This window comes from Ceratocystis lukuohia (assembly GCF_044167205.1).
Source record: "Ceratocystis lukuohia strain C4212 chromosome Unknown Supercontig7_pilon, whole genome shotgun sequence".
In the NCBI taxonomy this organism is placed as follows: domain Eukaryota; kingdom Fungi; phylum Ascomycota; class Sordariomycetes; order Microascales; family Ceratocystidaceae; genus Ceratocystis; species Ceratocystis lukuohia.
In genome coordinates, this window is record NW_027263526.1 from 2,583,215 (window position 1) to 2,602,023 (window position 18,809).

Genomic DNA, 18,809 nt, shown 5'->3' on the forward strand with positions numbered 1-18,809 from the left:
ACGGACTCCAAGATACCAAGATAGACAGCACAGGGGTTGGTAAGAATAGACAATAGCTACGGGTTTTGGCTACTGGCCTTTTCTTGCGTTCTTGAATTAAGCCTTGGTTCCTTTGTCCTACCGGCCAGCTTAATTCGTCACTTTGCCTTATTTGCTCCTGGAAATTTTCTCCCTGCTTCATCTTTGCCTCCAAGTAAGTGCTCGTGACTACTAAACAAGTTCCGCCCTCGCAACACCCACTCCATCAGATCAGGTCGATCAGCTGGTCTTTCCTCCCATCTTGCTCCCTCCCCTTCGAAACTTGGCTAGGCCCCGGACGAGAACTGGCCCATTGCTGTCCTTTTTTGTTCCTTTTTTGTTCTATTTTGTTCTTATTTATTCTACTTTTGCTGGCACTATTCCTTCTTTTGTCGTTTATGCAAGAAAAAAAAAAGAAATCACCTGTATTCCTAGCAACATTTTCCCCGTCCATACCGAAACAAACCATCTGCTTTGGCCGGGATGCTCACACAAACGCTCTTGCTCTTTTTTTCACTTCACTTCACTTATCTTGGTATTATGAATCTGTATTAACAAAGTGCGCCAACAGGTTCACTACAGCCTATCAACGCAAACATAAAGCTAAACATCGCCGCTTGCCTGCTATCCACCCAACTACTTAACTGGGACTATTTACTACTTAGTCCCTTTCTGGACGAGGCCGCTCTTCCTCCCCCCTTTGACCTCTTGTGCTCTTTCAGTCACACCCCTGTCACTTCCTTTTGGAAACAACTTGCTATATCATCGAAGTCGCACTCTTTAGTCACTTTTTATTCCTGAGCCGTTCTTCTTTCTTCGTCTCACCTGCTATCCGCTGCGAGCTGTTTTCACCATTCAAAGCATCATACCTAGGTGTTGCCTCATTCTATCTCTACGACCACCACTAGTACAACGATACTCAAAGCTGCCTCTGTTATCTTTGCTGTTTCTGCCGTGGTCTCTCTGGCATCACGCCTGCCTTTCCACACTAACTACTGCCTGTCCGTACCGACTTCACACCACCTCCCTAGTGTATGCCAATGACAGAGAGTCCACAATCACCAACGTTGGGGCCTTCAGCCCGTGGCTCAAACTCACCTGTGGTTTCTTCCTCCTCTTCACGAACTGCTTTGCCGACCCGCCCAATGAAATCTAAACAGCGGAAATCCACATCAAAAAAGCGCCGCCCGTTGCCCGGTTTTGACAATGCCACCGACGAAAATGGTGATATCCACATGCAAGACACACCGCCAGCTCAGCACGGCTCCAACATCCCCGCTGGTCTCGAGCCAAGTCCACCACCCTCCAAAAATTCAGCATCACGTGCATCATCAGCCCTTCCTTCTGGCCAAACAGGTCAAGTGTGTAGGTAAGCAAGGTTGCCTGAGACCCCTGCTATTCTGACTATCTATATTGCTGATAAACAAATAGCTCATGCAGCAATACGACGGCTAACTTGCGCAATACAGCAACTGTGAAACCACGCAAACACCCCTCTGGCGACGATCTCCCCAGGGTGCTACTATTTGCAACGCATGTGGCCTATATTATAAGGCCCGAAATACAGCCAGGCCAACAAAACTAAAGAAATCACCCGCGAATCCTGCCCCCACTGATGTTGGCACATCTCGGGTCAAGATATGTGGCTCCTCCTCCCGCCAGTCTGGTGCAGTCAAGGGCGCCACATACGTTTCCGCCGAAGAGTCTACCGGCACATGCCCGGGAGGCGGCAAGTGTAATGGGACAGGGGGCGCTGAAGGCTGTGGGGGCTGTCCAGCCTTCAACAACCGAGTCTCAAAGACCGCACGCTTGAATTTGCTCAAGGGCCAAGGCAAATCTGATAACGAATCAGGAGCCTCGACAAGCGCCATGTCGACTTCCCCTGACCCAAAGCCTGAAGGACCCGCACCTATTGACGTCGCGGCGCTTGAGATACAAAGCCAAAATTCTACCGTGGTAATTGCTTGCCAGAATTGCAGTACGACCATTACTCCTTTATGGCGAAGGGACGAGGCAGGTCGAGCTATCTGCAACGCTTGTGGTGAGTAGACCCCATTTCAAATTGATGGAGTGCAGAAAACTAACTAGCTGCATGATATAGGGCTTTATTACAAATTGCATGGCTCGCACCGACCGGTTACCATGAAAAAGGCAGTCATTAAGCGTCGCAAGCGTACTATTCCTACCCATGATTCGGAGCACGAGGGTGGTGAAGGAACGCACACGCCCGGTCGCTCTCCAGAACCCAGCATGGAGCGGGGAACACTGAATGAAGATGGCTCGGTGAACCTAGGGGTCCGCAGGCGAAGGCCCGAAAATGCAAAGGAATCTAGCGATTCCATGGTGATAGACTCGAACCCAAGCCCAAGGCTATCAGGGAAACAAAGGCGACAGGCCCAGGCTAAAAGCCAAAGGCAAGAGCAGAATCAGAACCAGAGACAAAACCAAAATACATCTGTCCAACAGCACGATGCCGGCCAGCTACCGCCAAGCGTCAAGGACGAACGGCAACCCTCCAACTCCCCATCCCCCTTCCTGGCGCATTCGCGCAAGCGTTCTTTTTCAACCACCGAGGGTTTATCTCCGCCAAATCAGCACTTACAATCGGCGGCATCTGATTCGTCAAAACGCATATCCTCTATTAACTCCATCCTCAACCCTGCCAATGACGGCGGAGCGGCTGAAGCTCGGTACGACGATTCCCACGCGAATACATACTCTATAAAGTCTACAAACGTCGCAATGTCACAGGCAGACCATCCAGGCATGCGGTCTCCGGTAAGCACTGGCACAAGCTTTGTGGCCAGCCCAGGTAGCTCATCGATGTATGGCGGCTCCAGTGGCAATGGTGGATATCCGCATAATCTATTATCTCAGCCGCCTCCACCGCTAAGCTTGCCACCCGGTCCACTAATGCATCAGATGCCAATGCAAGCGCAGAGCGGGCGCGAGAATAGCGTTGAGCACGAGACGGTGATCTCAAGGCGAGCGGCTCTACAGGAGGAGGCGCGGCGCATGCGCGAAATGCTAGCACGCAAGGAGGAGGAGCTAGCGGCATTGGAATATCAACAATAAACGAAGGACGAATATACGAATACTGGCGGGTTATTTTTTACGATTTTAACTTTGGGTTGTCGGTAAAATTCGAGGAAATCATGCCTCTTTCTTCCTGCCCGTCCAAGCTACCTTGATGGTGTGCATGACGTCATCGGCAATACTTTTTTTTTCTTCCCTCTTTGTGGAAATGTGGGAATTCGTGTGACAATAAAATGACATGTAGGAAAAAAGAAAATCGCCATGGACCGTAAAGCGCACGTCAATGGCCACAAAGATAGGGAATCTATAAATGCCTGCGAGTATGTGCGGCTTCTGTCGCACGAAGAGAACAAAAGAGAATTACTTTGAGTTTCACAAGCGCACGGGTCAAAGGCTTACATTGCTCATGACGTATAGTACGTATGTATGCAGAGTTATGTGCTATTTAGTGAGATAGTTGTGCGCATAGCCCCGTCGGGTTGGGGAGGGGGGCGGGTAGACTGCGCTCCTAAGAAAAAAAAGAGCCGCTTTTTTGTTCCTTGTATTGGATGTAAAACAAAGGCTTAGTATTGTAGATAGTCGTGGTTGCAGAGAGGCTCAAGACAGAATGTAGCACTTTTGCACGCAGGCGGACAGGCGAACGGCAGCTTTACACGCCCTCAGCGCCCCAGCCAGCGTCGACTTCGCGCATGTTGGACGGGGGTTCAATGACAGGGAAGAACTCGAGGGCCATGTAGGCCAGGCCGATGAGACCGGTGATGCCGCCCATGATCTGGAAGAGGATCATGCCATCGGCGATTATGGCACCCAGGAAAAAGTAGACTTCAAAACAGCGAGTTTTATTAGTTGGTGTGTTTGAAGCAGAAAGGCGCCGAAGAGTGGAAAGGAAGGTACTTACAGACGCCACGGCCCAGGAAGGAAAACAAGAACGAAGCAAAGCGGGTGGCCTGGGGTGGGATCTGGAATTCTGCAAGGAAGAGAGAAGCAGGTCGTTAGTTAAGAAAAGGAAAACGACACGTTTAGTGTGGGTGTTGTGGCCAAGCTCAAGCTCGAGCCTCAGAGCAAGGGTCAACCAAGGAAGCGGGAAAAAAAGTGCAACGTACCAAGAAGACCGATACCACCACCAAAGGCTATGAGGTAGAGACCAAGAATCAGACTACGGGGGGGGGGGGATTAGTTAGTCGCTGGCATGAGGCGGAAGACGAACGAGACGGAATGGAAGCCAAACTTGGTGAAGACACGGGAAGACGGGGCCAGTGGGACAAGTTAGCTTACTTATGCCTAGAGCGGGAAGGGAGTATGTTAGCATCAATTCATCGTCGCAAAGACGGCGCATAAAAGTAAAAAGCTGGCTAGGGGACGTACCAGGAGAAGCTCAGGATCCAGAAAGCTCCAGAAATAGCGGCGATGCCGGCAACAGCCAGATTGGCCAGGCGGCTAAAAGGGAGAGAGAGAGAGGAATGGTCAGTTTTGGGCCAAATTGGGGCTAATAAGACATAAAGGGTAGAGCGCCCATTCGTTCGCCGGTGAGTGGGCGGGCGACTAGGAGGTTCGAAGAGGGCCTCACAAGATTTCGGAAAACTCCATGGCGACGGATAGAGGAGCGGATAGGTTTGTTGGCTACTTGTAGAGAGGACAAGAAGGGAAGAGCAGAAGGAGAGCGGGAATCTAGAGAGAGATTTGAGGCGCGCACGTGAAGCAAAGGAAAGCAGCGACAAGCGACTTTTTTTTGTAGCGATAAAAAGAATATTAAGAGATAAAAGCCAATCTGCTTTCTCCTATGTTTGATTGTGGTTCTTGTGTGGCCAGTTACGCTTGTGGCAGAAAACGAAGCTCAAGGGTGCCTGGTGACAAGGGTGGGGAGCTTGATGCTCACCGCCTTTATGAGACTGTGTGGCTGAGCGGGGCTGCTCATGCCTACTGAAGTGGCTGACCAAATTACAGCCGTGGCGCGTCTAAGGCGCTAAAGCAGCGAATTGTTATCCCCAATTCCAATGGTGCTAGTCTTTATACTTGCTAGTTATGCGACTACTGACGCCTGCGTATTGACTCTAGCCTTTAGCCGTGAAGCATACGTCTCAGGCGAAATCATACTTCTCAGGATTCGCATGTGGATAGCTTCTTTTCCCCTTGCTCTCTCGAGAAGCTCTTTTCCGCAAAACTCACCCACCACAATATATATCTAGCCCTCTCACGGACTGGAACCTACAGATATGTCCTCACCAAAAGGGCATTCTGGCCCTAGTCCTGTCGTCGATTGCGATAGGTAGTGGGGAAATGAATTTGCAGAAGTGTCCCAAATCTTGACATCAAGCTATAGGAAACATAATACTTGGTGTTGTATGTCTATGCCAGCCCGAACAACGGCAAATCCGTTGCTGATAGATACAGACGGTCCTATGACACTGACTAGCGGGAGTTTCAACGATTTCAGTACGCTTCGCCAAGACACTCATATTCTAGAAGCTATGTACCAAAAGAATACTGGAGGCTTGGCAAGAACCAAACTGACGGCCAGCTTTCTACAATAGACTATAAACATGCCCAGCGGATCGAAAATGGCAAGATCTGACTCGGGGTAGGACTACGGGGCTGGCGTGATAGATTGGACGGATCGCGCATGATTCGCTGGATAATGGAGGACAAGCAGTACAACGATGAGATGGATATAACTCCTAAACCAGTCAACTGGGAACCAGGAGTTGTTGCAAAGAGCACCCGTGCTTCAGACAGCGGCACAAGAGGTCTTCTAGATTAACATACACATGCATAGAAGAGGTCAGTAAGTGTAAGTAGGACAGAGTGCACAATTCTCAGGACACGTGCAACCTGACATCTCTACATCTACAGTGGAACTATGCGCCTCGGGGCCAGCCAGGTTCAAATGATGCAAACGATCCTATTTAACCATCTACGTGTAAAGCACAGGATGCAATGATTTTATCCATTGGTAACGCGAACTTGCCTATAGCGAGCAATTTGAGCGGCCAATCCTATGGTGCTCTGCGGCAAGGAGTGCGTACAGCCATATCTAGAAACGGCAGCTTGTTTTGGTGGTAAGAGGGGGAAGCCAGGTCGCAGTAAGTGCGTTGTATTTAGCTCACTTGGCTCTTTCATAAGGGCGAACGCTCTTGATCGCTTGTTTCTCTCAAGCTCGATACGATCATAGCAAGATGAGGAGGCAGATAAGCACGAGGGCAACAAAGACATGCAATTCTGAAATCTGGATAAGCGGTCAACCGTGCAAAAGCAGGGCAATCCTCCGTGGCATGACTTATAGGCTGTGGTTGGACCCAGCGGCACCCCCTTTTATCTTTCTTCCCCACCCATTGGTGCTAGCTGGCCGTCTTAGAAGGCATTCTTGGATTGCCCTCTCCGCAGGTTCTGCCGATCCTACCGCACAACACGGATCATGCGATAGGCTAACAGCATATGTCACTATTGAAGCGACCTGGCCGATGCAATCGGATATGATTCATGGAGAATTTAGGAGCAGTTGTCATAAGTGACGCTTACAAAGCATGAAGTGAAGGCAGCGTTGTTACCAACAATACTAGAAAGATCTGAGGCAAAAGGTGAGTGCGGAATTGAGAAGACTAGAGTAGTAAGTTATAGTATCTGGAGCTGATGATCTAACAGCCACGATGGCATTTAGCGATGCACATATTCCGTAACTACATTATTCACTAAAGCACTATTCGGTCTGCATAGGCATCCGCAATCGATGTCCAACTGTATTGTCGATACTCTACTATGCACTAACAACATTAAAACAAAGGCGCTAAATAAAATGAGTGAAGAAGAAAAATATGTGCAGGTTATATTATAAACGAGAAGTCTAATGATTTGTGTACCGTTACTATCCAGATCAGATCAAGCATAAGCGCGAATCCTAAGACGCCATCCAGCTAATGCCTCCAATTATAAACACCTTTACAGGTAGTTCTTGTCAGCCTTGGCGACAGCATCCTTGGCGACAGAAACATCAGGCACAGTGACCACCTTGCCAGTGATAGAAGTGGCACGAACATACACGGACTCAGTGTCCAGGGAACCGTCCAAAACGTGCAGGTTATAGTCGTTCAGGGAGCACTCCTTCCAGGTCTTGCCAGCATCGGGCGAGACCTCAAGCTTAGAGGTACGCTCACGAGCGTTCTCAATAGTGATAGCGAACCAGTGCTGGGTAGCCTCAGAGTGCACACGAACCCAAAGAGGCTCCTCCTCGATGGGGCAGGGGGTCCAGTTCCACTTCAGGCCCGAGATGACGTGGTAGTCAGAGCTAGCAGCGAACAGGTCCCAGGTCTTGGGGGTCAGCTCGAGATGAGTGGCGTTCGAGGCACTGCTGGCCTGGTCGGTAATCATCAGGGTGTAGTCTTGGCCCTCGTGCTTAACAGCCACGCAGCCACCGCAGTTGGAGCCCTTGTTCCAGATGTCACCAGCAATCGAAGCGGTTCCATCAATGCCAGCAGGCAGGTCGTAGTCAACGAAGCTGCACTGGCCGCCATTCCAGCAGTCCTTCTCCTCGCAGTCAGCCTCCATGCGCGATCCCTCACCGTAGAAGATAGTTCCAAGAGTCTCAGCACTCTCTGAGATGATCTCCTCAATGGTGGCCACAATATCGCCTAGACCATTGTAGTTATCCTCGCCCTTGTCACCCAGGTTGAATCCGTAGCTAGAGCTGGGAACACTGGTAGGGACAGCACCAGTTCCGGTGGCAAACTTGTTCCAGGAACCGGTAGCACTGTTGGCAGCATCAGTAGCCATGCCCTTTCCAGATCCCAGGGATGAGGTAACGGAAGTGGCAAAGCTAGTGGGAACAACCTTGTCGCCGTATGAGCCAGCAGGGACGCTGGGAACGGAGCCGGTGGGGACACCAGCAGGAATGCTAGGAGCAGAGCCAGTAGGGGCGCTTCCAGGAACGTAAGGGACAGAGCCAGTGGGAACACTGCCGGGGACGTTGGGGCCAGAGCCAGTGGGAACACCAGGAACAGAACCACTGTGACCGGGAACACTAGGGACCGAGCCGGCGTCGGTGGCATATCCACCTCTCTGGGCAGTCCGAGTGAGACCAGTGCCAACAGCGACGCTGGGGGTGAAGGTGGGAGCAGGGCCGACGGCGGAGCTACCAGAAGTGCTAGAGCCAGGACCCTTGTTGCCAGGAATCTCAGGAATAGAAGGCACATCAGTAGCGTATCCACCCTTCTCAGCAGTGCGGGTCAGGGCGGTGCCGACAGCAAAGCTGGCAGTAGTGGAGGAAGTGTATCCGGCAGAGTGAGAGATAGTAGCCTCAGAGCCAGAGCACTTTTCGCATGAACCTTTCTCAGACTCGTCATCGGAGTGAGAGTCGTCCTCGTCAGAGCCATGGCCCTTGGGCGTCTCAGTGGTCTGAGGGGCCTTGGGGACCTCGGGGACGGAGGGCACATCGGTAGCGTATCCACCCTTCTCGGCAGTGCGGGTCAGAGCAGTACCGACAGCAACGCTGGGGGTGGTGGAGGAGCCGGACTCAGGGCCCTTGGGGACCTCGGGAACCTTGGGGGAGTCAGGGCCCTTGGGCGTCTCGGTGGTCTGAGGAGCCTTGGGGACCTCGGGAACTGAGGGCACGTCGGTGGCGTATCCACCCTTCTCAGCAGGGCGGGTAGGAGCAGTACCGACAGCGAAGCTGGCGGTGGTGGATGAACCAGACTCAGGGCCCTTAGGAACCTCAGGAACCTTGGGGGAGTCAGGGCCCTTGGGTGTCTCGGTGGTCTGAGGAGCCTTGGGAACGGAGGGAACAGAGGGGACATCGGTAGCGTATCCACCCTTCTCAGCAGGGCGGGTAGGAGCAGTACCGACAGCGAAGCTGGCGGTGGTGGATGAACCAGACTCAGGGCCCTTAGGAACCTCAGGAACCTTGGGGGAGTCAGGGCCCTTGGGTGTCTCGGTGGTCTGAGGAGCCTTGGGGACCTCGGGGACGGAGGGCACATCGGTAGCGTATCCACCCTTCTCGGCAGTGCGGGTCAGAGCAGTACCGACAGCAACGCTGGGGGTGGTGGAGGAGCCGGACTCAGGGCCCTTGGGGACCTCGGGAACCTTGGGGGAGTCAGGGCCCTTGGGCGTCTCAGTGGTCTGAGGGGCCTTGGGGACCTCGGGGACGGAGGGCACATCGGTAGCGTATCCACCCTTCTCGGCAGTGCGGGTCAGAGCAGTACCGACAGCAACGCTGGGGGTGGTGGAGGAGCCGGACTCAGGGCCCTTGGGGACCTCGGGAACCTTGGGGGAGTCAGGGCCCTTGGGCGTCTCAGTGGTCTGAGGGGCCTTGGGGACCTCGGGGACGGAGGGCACATCGGTAGCGTATCCACCCTTCTCGGCAGTGCGGGTCAGAGCAGTACCGACAGCAACGCTGGGGGTGGTGGAGGAGCCGGACTCAGGGCCCTTGGGGACCTCGGGAACCTTGGGGGAGTCAGGGCCCTTGGGCGTCTCGGTGGTCTGAGGAGCCTTGGGGCCCCCAGGAACGGAGGGAACATCGGTAGCGTATCCACCCTTCTCGGCAGTGCGGGTCAGAGCAGTACCGACAGCAACGCTGGGGGTTGTGGAGGAGCCGGACTCAGGGCCCTTGGGGACCGTAGGCACATCACAATCACTGCAGTCGTCAGAGCCGCAGTCGTCAGAGCCCGACTCAGAGCTAGAGCTGTCAGATCCAGACTCGTCAGAGCCCGACTCGTCAGAGCCAGATGAGTATTCTGAACCGGATTCCTCCTGGTGACCCGAGTTAGACTCCTCAGAGCCAGACTCTTTTTTACCGGAGCCGACGTCCTTGTTGCCGGAAAACTTGTTTTCGAAACCACTTGAACCAGAGTATCCGGAACCAGTCTCCTTGGAACCAGAGTTCTTACCATCGAATCCACCGGAACCGATTTCTTTAGAGCCGGAGTTCTTGCCATCTAAGCCGTTGGAACCGGAGTATCCGGAGCCAGACTCCTTAGAGCCAGAGTTCTTGCCATCGAATCCACCGGAGCCGATTTCCTTGGAGCCGGAGTTCTTGCCATCGAAGCCGCTGGAACCAGAGTATCCGGAGCCAGACTCTTTAGAGCCAGAGTTCTTGTCATCGAATCCACCGGAGCCGATTTCCTTGGAGCCGGAGTTCTTGCCATCGGAGCCGCTGGAACCAGAGTATCCGGAGCCAGAGTCCTTAGGGCCAGCGTTCTTGCCATCGAAGCCCCCGGTGCTGATTTTCTTGTCGTCGGAGGACTTGTCTCCAGAACCGCCAGAACCATATCCTCCGTGTCCAGAGTCCTTGTCGTTAGAGCCGGGCTGTTTGAAGCCAGAGGATTTGTCGTCAGACTGCTTTCCGCCAAAGTCATTAGAGCCAGCAGACTTGTCACCGTAGTTCGCACCGGAGAAGTTGTCTCCAGACTGCTTGCCAAAGTTCTTAGAGTCGCCCATGTTGTTCGAGCTGTCAGAGCCGTATGTTCTGCGGTAGACCGGCACTGCGCCGGCGTTGTAACCGCCTGATGACGGAGAAGGGGCCTTAGGGACTGCGACTTCAGGGACTGAGTCAGTGTATGAGTTGGTGCCCTTTTCAGGCTCGCAGCCGTCAGCGGATGACGCAGTGGCAGCGGCCAGGCCGGCCATCACCGGGGCGACGATGAACATCTGAGTAGCGCGCATTGTGAATTGTTTAAGGGAGGTTTAAAAAAAAATATATAATCAGAAGAATTAGAAGTTAGTAATTATTAAGAAATAGGAAAAGGAGTATGTACAAAAGAGTGACTCTAGCTGGAATAACAACAAAGGACTCTTGTAGGCTTGTATGATCGGTGTGGATGAGGAGGTGAGGAGAAGAACAAACAGATGAAGGGCGGCGATGGTGGCGGGCTTATATACACAATCTATCGCAGTCTCTCGTTGCCTCCCCGTCGACCACCTAACCCCTTCATCCCCTTTCCTCCTTTCCTCACCGAGTTGTTTGTCTACCATCCATTCATCAGTCCAACGTTGCAAGCGCTGTGGCTTTCCCTTGTTCAGCATGAACAGATACGGTCGATCATGGTCAGGGACCCAAACCACCTAGTCCGCCTATAGTCAGAACCAAGAATCCAAAAGCTAAAGACCACACTAGAACTAGGCATCCCGGTTCCGCCGCACAGTCTAGAACAACCATGACCAGCCAGCCATACGAGCCGAAGAACCCCAGTTAGGGAAGATCCTCTCCCCATCCGAGCCATTGTAAGGCAACCCCTTCTCCTTCCCCTCCTTCCCTCCCCTTCCCCTCCGCCCCAACAATCGCCATCCCAGCCAGGGCAAGGCTAAGGCGGTAAACAAAAGCCATTCCCATCCAACATCAGGCCGCCATTCAGCCCCCATGGGGATTCACAACAACCAAGAGATTACGGTCCGCTTGAAAGCAACTCAAAATGCCGAAACGCTGCCAGCCTTGTTTTTTCCCCCTGCCTCCTCCTCTTTTACTGCTGCATACATATTACGATCGACGAGAACACAGCCGTAGAGGGTGGGAGTGTGACAAAACAAGGGCCTTTTCTTCTCATGTTTTCTTTTGCTCTCTTTTAACTTTTGTTTTGTTTATAAACGGCACAAAGTCAAGCCAAGCTTATGTTAGCTTGATGGCGTAACACTTGCATGTCACTCACTAGTTCAGGGGTGTGTGGCTTGTCTGAGCACAAAAAAGACGACGCAAATGCATAGCATAAAGCGCAAGCGAACTTTTGAGATGCCTGCGCATTGACATAACAAGCGGACATAACGTGCATATATGCCATGTAGTAGACTGTTTACGTACAGTCAGCTTGGGTTGGCCCCTGGCCCGCTCAGACTCCACACTCAACCCGCAAGTACATTTCGCCGTGCTGCCGCTGGCTGTTGGCTGGCCGCTTCAGCCGCCCCAAAGGCATTACTGCTTCGGGACACGAGAGCTGAAAGGCCAAGCTTCCCATCACCATAAAGAAGCGAAACGCTGGAGGGCCATGGCCAACCCCCCATAAGCCCGGCCGCGTCCGACTGAGCTGAAGGTTGACATCAAAAAGCCGAGAATTACGTGTTGCGGTGAGGGGGAGGCAAGAGAACAAAGAAAAACAAATTAAATGAAAGGAAGAGAGTAAGGGAGCAGCGAGACGCCACAGCTGGTGGTGAGAGTACAGCACAGAGAGGGCCTGAGAGCTGCTACTGACTCCGCGAAGGAAATAAAGCATTGTCCCGGACTTTAGCGCTCCGTCTTTCAAAGGGTTAGGGTTGAGTCGTATAACTACCAATCCTCTATTACCAACTAAGCATTTCACAGCCCTATACTCTCCCCCTCATATAAACTTCCCCCTGACTTTCCCTCGCACATACCCGAGTACGCTAATTCCCCCGGCGTGTCCAACACAGACATCAAGGCAAAGACGGAAAACAGAAGGTTCTTTGGACTTGAATTAGAGCCCAAGGAAACGAAATACCTGAAACACTGACAAAAGAAACTCTCTTCTGCGCCTCAACTCCTTTTTGCCTGATTTCTAAACAAAAAAAGCCACCAGCTCGTGTTCTCCCGTTGTCACCATCGCAGTCACACTCCAGAATCACACCCCAGAATCACACTCCAGTTTGCACACCGGGCTTAAGACTCCGCGCTCCCGACTTCACATTCTAGGCACGCACTCTTAGAAATGCTCTTTCCAGAACCTGAAGCGCACCTCATTTATTGTTGCTTTCTTGGCTGCAGCTTTTATGTCGCGAGCAGCTGCTGACGGACCGCAGAAGTATACTCCTACTGTCGTGTTTGTACTGCCGTCAAAACCACTCATATACGACCGGCTCATGATGCTATCTCGAATTGACGTGAACAAGCGCTCGAAATTGGGCCTGCCAAAGTTGGTGCGGGTCTTGAGTTCGGTAAGTGGGTCTAAATCTGAGCCAACACTGTTAAGCATGATGTTTTGTGCTGTGTTGGCATCTAGCTTTTGTGTGAGGTAAGTGTGGATGCGCAGGAAGTTGTCGCCTTGACTACCTGGTGATGACTGCATTTCAAGACTGGAAAGCAGACTTTGGAACCATTCAAATGAGGACGTGTCTTTGCAGACCCATACGAACTCAACACGTTGCAGACGTGTGGGAGGGTTAGGTCCATTGCGCAGATGCCAGATGTTTTTCAGAATCGACGCCCAGGGAGTTACACCAATGCCTGTACCAACAAGGACAGCAATTTCGTTCTCGAATACATCTTCGGCGGGAGCCCCATAGGGACCATCGATGCGTAATTGAGGCATTTCATCGCCGTTACGCAGAGCAATTTCGTACATGGCCATGGGGTCTGCCTCTGGGTCTTCGTATAGCTTTGACTGAGCCTCTCCGGCACCAAGGGCGTTGCCCAGAGCCTTGGTGAAGTCACCGATCTGTCGCACGTGAACGGACACGTAGGGGTCAAAGGGGCAGGAAGTGATGGTGAAAGGATGCCACTGGTAGTTGCTTACGGCGGGGACTTGCAAAAACAGCCACTGGCCAGCCTTGTAACGGAATGAAGGCTTGTTGAACTGGATTTCAACTACGTCGTACGGATGGCGGATGACGCGTGTGATGGTAGTTTCGCGGCGGGCACGAATTTCGCGGTACAGCCTTTCAATTAGATATATACCGCCCGACCAGAGCTCCCAGCGCCAGCCTTGGTAGCCAATACAGTGGTTCCAAAAGTTTGCGCCAGCGAAGGGACTAAAAGGCGTGGGAGTATCGCGCACAAAGCAGCCAGTGGCATGGGTGTACAAGCCAAGCATAAATGGGATAAAGAGATGGTGGGTGTACCAGAAGGTCTCAAAGGATTGCTGGCGAATTTTGGCGTGTGCAGTTGTGTACATCAGCAACATGCAAAAGAGCATGGTGTGACCAGTGATGCCACCAGGCTGGGTGTAGTGAATATCTACGGCGCGTTCGGGGCGAAGCTGGCGTTTTTCGACGATGTAGAAACTGGGGGGTGAGTGTTAGACGAGTGACCTCTTCTGGATGTGGAGTCTAGTTTCGCTGTGGAGATTGAGAAACCAACTTACTTGGCATAGTGGAAAAAAGTGTGAATAGTAGAAAATACAAGAATAGCATACGCAACTTGACGATGGAACCACAGGTTCTCATCAAGTGGCAGCCACCTAATTTTCGGTCGCAGCCAACGCATGAGTGTGCGACATACGGGAAGCAATATTAGGGTTCCATCTACACTGAGTACCAAGCCGGCACCTCTGGACATCCACACAGAAAGCCCAATACTATTGAGGCCTGCAAGGCGTGCGTCGTTGTTTTGCTTCCACCTATTTACATAGAGCAATGTTAGTAATCAGCAACACCGGCGCATTGAAACTAAGAAATGAAGAAGCGGGCATACCATCCATAGCCGAAGAGACCCCAGTGGATGCCCCAGAAGAGTATATTGAACGTCATTTTGGACGCTGTAAACTGCTTCTTTATGAGCGTCTTGGTAGACATGTCGGCGCCCATTTTGTGAAAGAGAGGTTGAATAGACAACCAGTTAATGAGGCAGTAGCCCGGGGGAGTAAATAGAAGCAAAAAGCCAAGTGATTAGAGGATTTCCGGGTATATACGAGCGTAGATTCGTGAGCGTGGTGTTGGTATTGATGGTGATGGCGATGGGTATGATACTATCGTGTATGTGTCGTGGAATATCGTCAATGAAGGTGTTAAAAGATGGCGCAGACTAGGAAGAGGAGGAAGAGGAAGTCGGAGTCGAATACAAGGCAAGCACTAAATAAAGACGTAAAAGTAAAGAAAGAAAATTATATCTGAACCTGCAGACCGGAAAGGAAGCGAAAGATAAAAGATGCCAAGAAAGAAAGAGTAAAATGAAGTAAAAAAAAAAAGCGATGACAGACACAGACTATTGCCCTGCACGAAAGAAGAGATGAAGAGAAAGAGCAGCGATAAAGAAAAAAGAAGAAGAGAGAAGAAAGAGGGGAAATTCAGAGAGGGTGTGGGAGGAGGAAGTAGGATATGAAAAGGACAAAGGCAGGAAGGAGTAAACGTATGAGGTAGGAGCAGAGAAGAACAAGACCATGAAGCAGTATGGGAAGGTGGGGTTAGAAACCAAACGGAAAACAAGACTTTATCAGGCAACTTGCTCCTGTATAAAACCCCTGTTGTTTGTTTCTTGGCTTGGACGGAGAGCGAGGAATGGGGAGCAAACGGAAAGAGGCATACTACAAAAGTACAAACGAGCAAGAGCGCCTTCAAATGGAAAGAGCTGAGATATCTATAGCTCGCAGATGGAAGGGCCAGAAATTAAGCAAGCAACTACCATCACCAAGTGGTTCAGCAAAATAGGCCAGAGGGGCTAGAACACTCACCAACAAAGAGCTTAGAAATCTGGCATTTATGTATCAAAATGGCTAACACGAAACACGGAAAGACGGTAGTGTATAGCCAGTAAGTGAAAGACGAAACCGGGAACTGGTGGCTGTGACGGGTTTGCCTGGCTCGGTTCCTGGTCTGAAGTCATCTTGTTCTCTTTCTCTATGAATACTGCGTGATGGGCCCTCAAAGGTCTAGACTGATTTGCCTCCAGTTTCTTCAACGCTGGCAAGCTTGCCTTACCCAGATCTCGGAAGCTTAGTCCAAACCCCCCCAAGTCCCTTCCAATCCAATGCCAAGCCGTAGGTGTCAATAAACCTAGCCGCCAGAACAAATGGCCTTCCAGCCAATCACCACCCAGAAGCCTCCCCATTATAGAAGACATGCACCCTTTCCTGCGCACAGACATGACCAGCTCTGGCCAATGAGATATCCCATAAAAATGGGGCTACCTCTCCTGTGATGGTCCTTCTGACGCACAAGCGCTTATACTTCAAACGTCAAGTCAGTGTTATTCCTTTGTTTCTCTATGTTTTTTTTATGATACCATGCTCTATGTCCCCCCTGCTGACACATTTTTTTCCTCTTCTTCCTTTTTAGTCCTCGAGTCCCACATTCGAGACAGCCGATCAAACTAGAGGTGGCTTCATAATTCATTAAAATTGCTGTGTCTGCCTCCAACTTACGCCTTGAGCGAATCATGATTCTAGAACTGCATGACTAAATAGCAGGAAGTGAGGTATCTGTTGTTTGGTTTTCTGGCTGTATCATTCATCCCTTCTTTCTCTTCTTCTCCCTGATAAGCTTAACCTTCATGTGCTTCGAGAGTTCGCCGAAGTCATGAAACGTCTCAAGTCGTTGCCCCTGCAACGAGAGTTGGCAATTGCGCAGGAAATAGACGTACAAAAACGTATGCACAAGCCTTAGTCTTGATAACCGGATGTGTGGGGATTTCGGTCATTCTTGGAGCCTGGCTCTTCGCTGCCGTATGATAACTGCGCTTGTCGATGCTACCCATCATGTGGAAATCGGGCTGGGTTGTGTCACATGCTCTCTCCCTCCCTTCCTCCCTCTTGTCTCCGCTCTTCGCGATCTGGCCACTCTCACGCCACTTGATTTTACATTAATAGTCTCCAAGCACCCAGCATCAATGCTGCAAAACCCGTGCAAACACCAATGAGCCATTGGAGCGTCTGAAACTTGACCTGCTCCAATTTCTCCAACAGGCTGGCCACCTCTTGCTCGATCTTGGCTTCGGTCTCCTTAATCTTGAGTTCTTGAACTACGGCTTCCTCACGGGTTCGTCCTTTTTCTAGGTTCAAATCCAGCCGTACGCTAGCCTGGGTACGGCCTACGTCATCCTTGAGCCGGCTTGTCAGCTTAGCAATATCATTCGTTAACCGTTCGTGTGTCGAGCGCGTTGCATCGGCTTCTGTCGATGTTGCTGCGATCAGCTCGGAGCGCAGTTTCGCAAAGTCGACTTTTTGGGTGTATGTGGCTTTGGCAGCATCCTCACGGAGAACTGTAGTACGTGTGAGGTTGCCGATGCTGTGAAAGGGGGTTGCGGTGGCGTTAGCTTCTGTGCGCCCAGCATACGGTAGGCTTAGCCGGGGGCTGCAAACTACCTTTCGGATAGCACATCATTCAGCACTTTCATCATTGCTACGGCCTGTTCCTCAGTGAAGCCCTCGCTCTGAAGTCGCTGCACAAACTTAAGCGTATCAAAGTGATGGTTTAACAGTCTCGGGGTTGATACGTGGAATGCCCTCCGCGCTTGTGCATATTGTGGCGTGCCAATAGGCAGCTGCGGAGACATCCCGCATAATATATTGATGTTCCGTGCAGATGTTATTGTTATTGGCGTCCGTCTTGACATCAGTGATATCTGGGACTTGGCGCGACTCGAGCTCCAGATTAGGCTGTGGAAATACCGAGACGCCATCAAATGGGGAGATTGTGTGTTTGCTGCCGGGAAGGCTGGGCTGAAAAATGATGCATGAAAATGTGCGGATGCTATGGAAGAAGAGCGTATGCAGTTTTTGGAATTCATATCGAACCTCGTGTCGTGAGTTAGGAAGCAATAACTGTTGGGAAGTAGCCTTGGATTTCGTCATTGGAGAAACCAAACATGACTCCGCTCAACTTTCAAGTTTCCCATAGGGATTGAACCCTTACTTATCGATAGCAATATAACCCTTAGACTATAGGGTTCTAGAATTAATATGGGTCATGTGTGCCTCAGGCTGCAACTCTAAGTAGGTCCACAATTTTCCAGGCTTTCTGTCTACAAAACCCGTAGAACCTCTGCGTCTGAACTTGAAACTCTCCTTCTTTCTTTTTTTTTCTTCATTATGAACAACGCAAATAATCACTTTCGACGCTATCTCTTAATTTATTCGGTGCGAGACGGTACCTCTGCGCAAGCAGAAATATCTCCACGACCATTGAATTCGAGACTGGAAAAAGGAGAATAAAATGTTTAAAAGCCTGATCTTGGGTGCGGTGCTTCCAACGTTCATCTAATGAACAACTGGGGAGGATCGCAATGATCGGACTTACATAACAATCCGCAACGGGTTTTTTGTAAATCGACTGTTTTTGATATTTATCAGTGAAGATGCATGCAATATTGATGGCATCTTGTCGTTTGAAAAACGTGGAGGAATAAAACATCTTGCCGCTCGTGTTGGTGGGTAGAGGTGAGGCTACGTCAAAATTTTCAAAGACATGGAGACCCACTATTTTTACACGGAAATATGCATATGTATGTATGTATGTATGTTTTATTTAACGTCTACCTACAGCTATTTCACCATAATACGACGGCCTTCCGGCCGGGAGCACCTCCCGGGCGGTCCGCAGTGACAGGAACGCATAGACTTCAACCTTCTCCTATGACTTTTTAGGGTCCAGCAATATAGCCAGGAGGGTCTCTGTATAGCGCGGCCCGAGGGCGTACCTGTCGGGATCTAGGATTGGTTACCTGATATTTTTGGTTGGTGGAGGCCCCGTGTAAAAACTAGTCTAAAAGGCCCCCGGCTGTCGGCACGGGGGGTAGGCCCCGGCGGAGTACAGTGGTTTTGTCCTTTCATGCGTGGCTGCTGCAACACCTTCGGTTTTCCCATTTTTCCCATCCCCCTTTCCCCACCGACAAAAACCCCAGACAAACCCTAAACCCAGAAGTGGAAACGACTCCCAACTTCCCCACAACCATTCGATCCTCTGAAAAATCTGCTATGTGTCCTGAAGCCATGAAGATCGTGGAGGCAAGACAGCAGATTCCAGTGCAGTCTGGGAATCCCGTCAAGCGACGAGAAAGTCAACCATACTGTGTGAGCATCCGAGGGCTCATGGTCTATCCTTCCACCGCCCTGGTGGCCGCTGCCTCATGCGGTGTGGATGTGACCAAAGGCAGCCCCCTTTCTAGTGACCTGCCA

At 51.2% G+C, this 18,809-nt stretch overlaps 5 protein-coding genes across 5 annotated transcripts; 1 reads left to right on the top strand and 4 right to left on the bottom strand.

The window, feature by feature from the left end:
• Window positions 1-1,253: 1,253 nt before the first annotated feature.
• Window positions 1,254-3,093, top strand: HOO65_070582 (GATA factor SREP; the record flags this gene model as incomplete). The annotated part of the gene is made up of 3 exons (XM_071004977.1): window positions 1,254-1,387; window positions 1,488-2,059; window positions 2,120-3,093. 3 exons carry the CDS (start codon window positions 1,254-1,256, stop codon window positions 3,091-3,093), a joined length of 1,680 nt encoding a protein of 559 aa, XP_070857300.1.
• Window positions 3,094-3,703: 610 nt separating this feature from the next.
• On the bottom strand, window positions 3,704-4,641 carry HOO65_070583 (Golgi apparatus membrane protein tvp15; the record flags this gene model as incomplete). The annotated part of the gene is made up of 5 exons (XM_071005131.1): window positions 3,704-3,876; window positions 3,953-4,021; window positions 4,158-4,210; window positions 4,420-4,491; window positions 4,622-4,641. 5 exons carry the CDS (start codon window positions 4,639-4,641, stop codon window positions 3,704-3,706), a joined length of 387 nt encoding a protein of 128 aa, XP_070857301.1.
• A 2,346-nt stretch (window positions 4,642-6,987) lies between these two features.
• On the bottom strand, window positions 6,988-10,701 carry HOO65_070584 (IgA FC receptor; the record flags this gene model as incomplete). Its single annotated transcript, XM_071001374.1, has 1 exon — window positions 6,988-10,701. The coding sequence occupies one exon, from the start codon at window positions 10,699-10,701 to the stop codon at window positions 6,988-6,990; it is 3,714 nt and encodes a 1,237-aa protein (XP_070857302.1).
• A 1,985-nt stretch (window positions 10,702-12,686) lies between these two features.
• Window positions 12,687-14,505, bottom strand: HOO65_070585 (NADPH oxidase; the record flags this gene model as incomplete). Its single annotated transcript, XM_071004981.1, has 3 exons — window positions 12,687-13,983; window positions 14,064-14,318; window positions 14,393-14,505. The coding sequence occupies 3 exons, from the start codon at window positions 14,503-14,505 to the stop codon at window positions 12,687-12,689; spliced, it is 1,665 nt and encodes a 554-aa protein (XP_070857303.1).
• A 1,985-nt stretch (window positions 14,506-16,490) lies between these two features.
• Window positions 16,491-17,486, bottom strand: HOO65_070586 (Protein FMP32, mitochondrial; the record flags this gene model as incomplete). Its single annotated transcript, XM_071005116.1, has 3 exons — window positions 16,491-16,920; window positions 16,998-17,074; window positions 17,112-17,486. The coding sequence occupies 3 exons, from the start codon at window positions 17,484-17,486 to the stop codon at window positions 16,491-16,493; spliced, it is 882 nt and encodes a 293-aa protein (XP_070857304.1).
• Window positions 17,487-18,809: the final 1,323 nt, after the last annotated feature.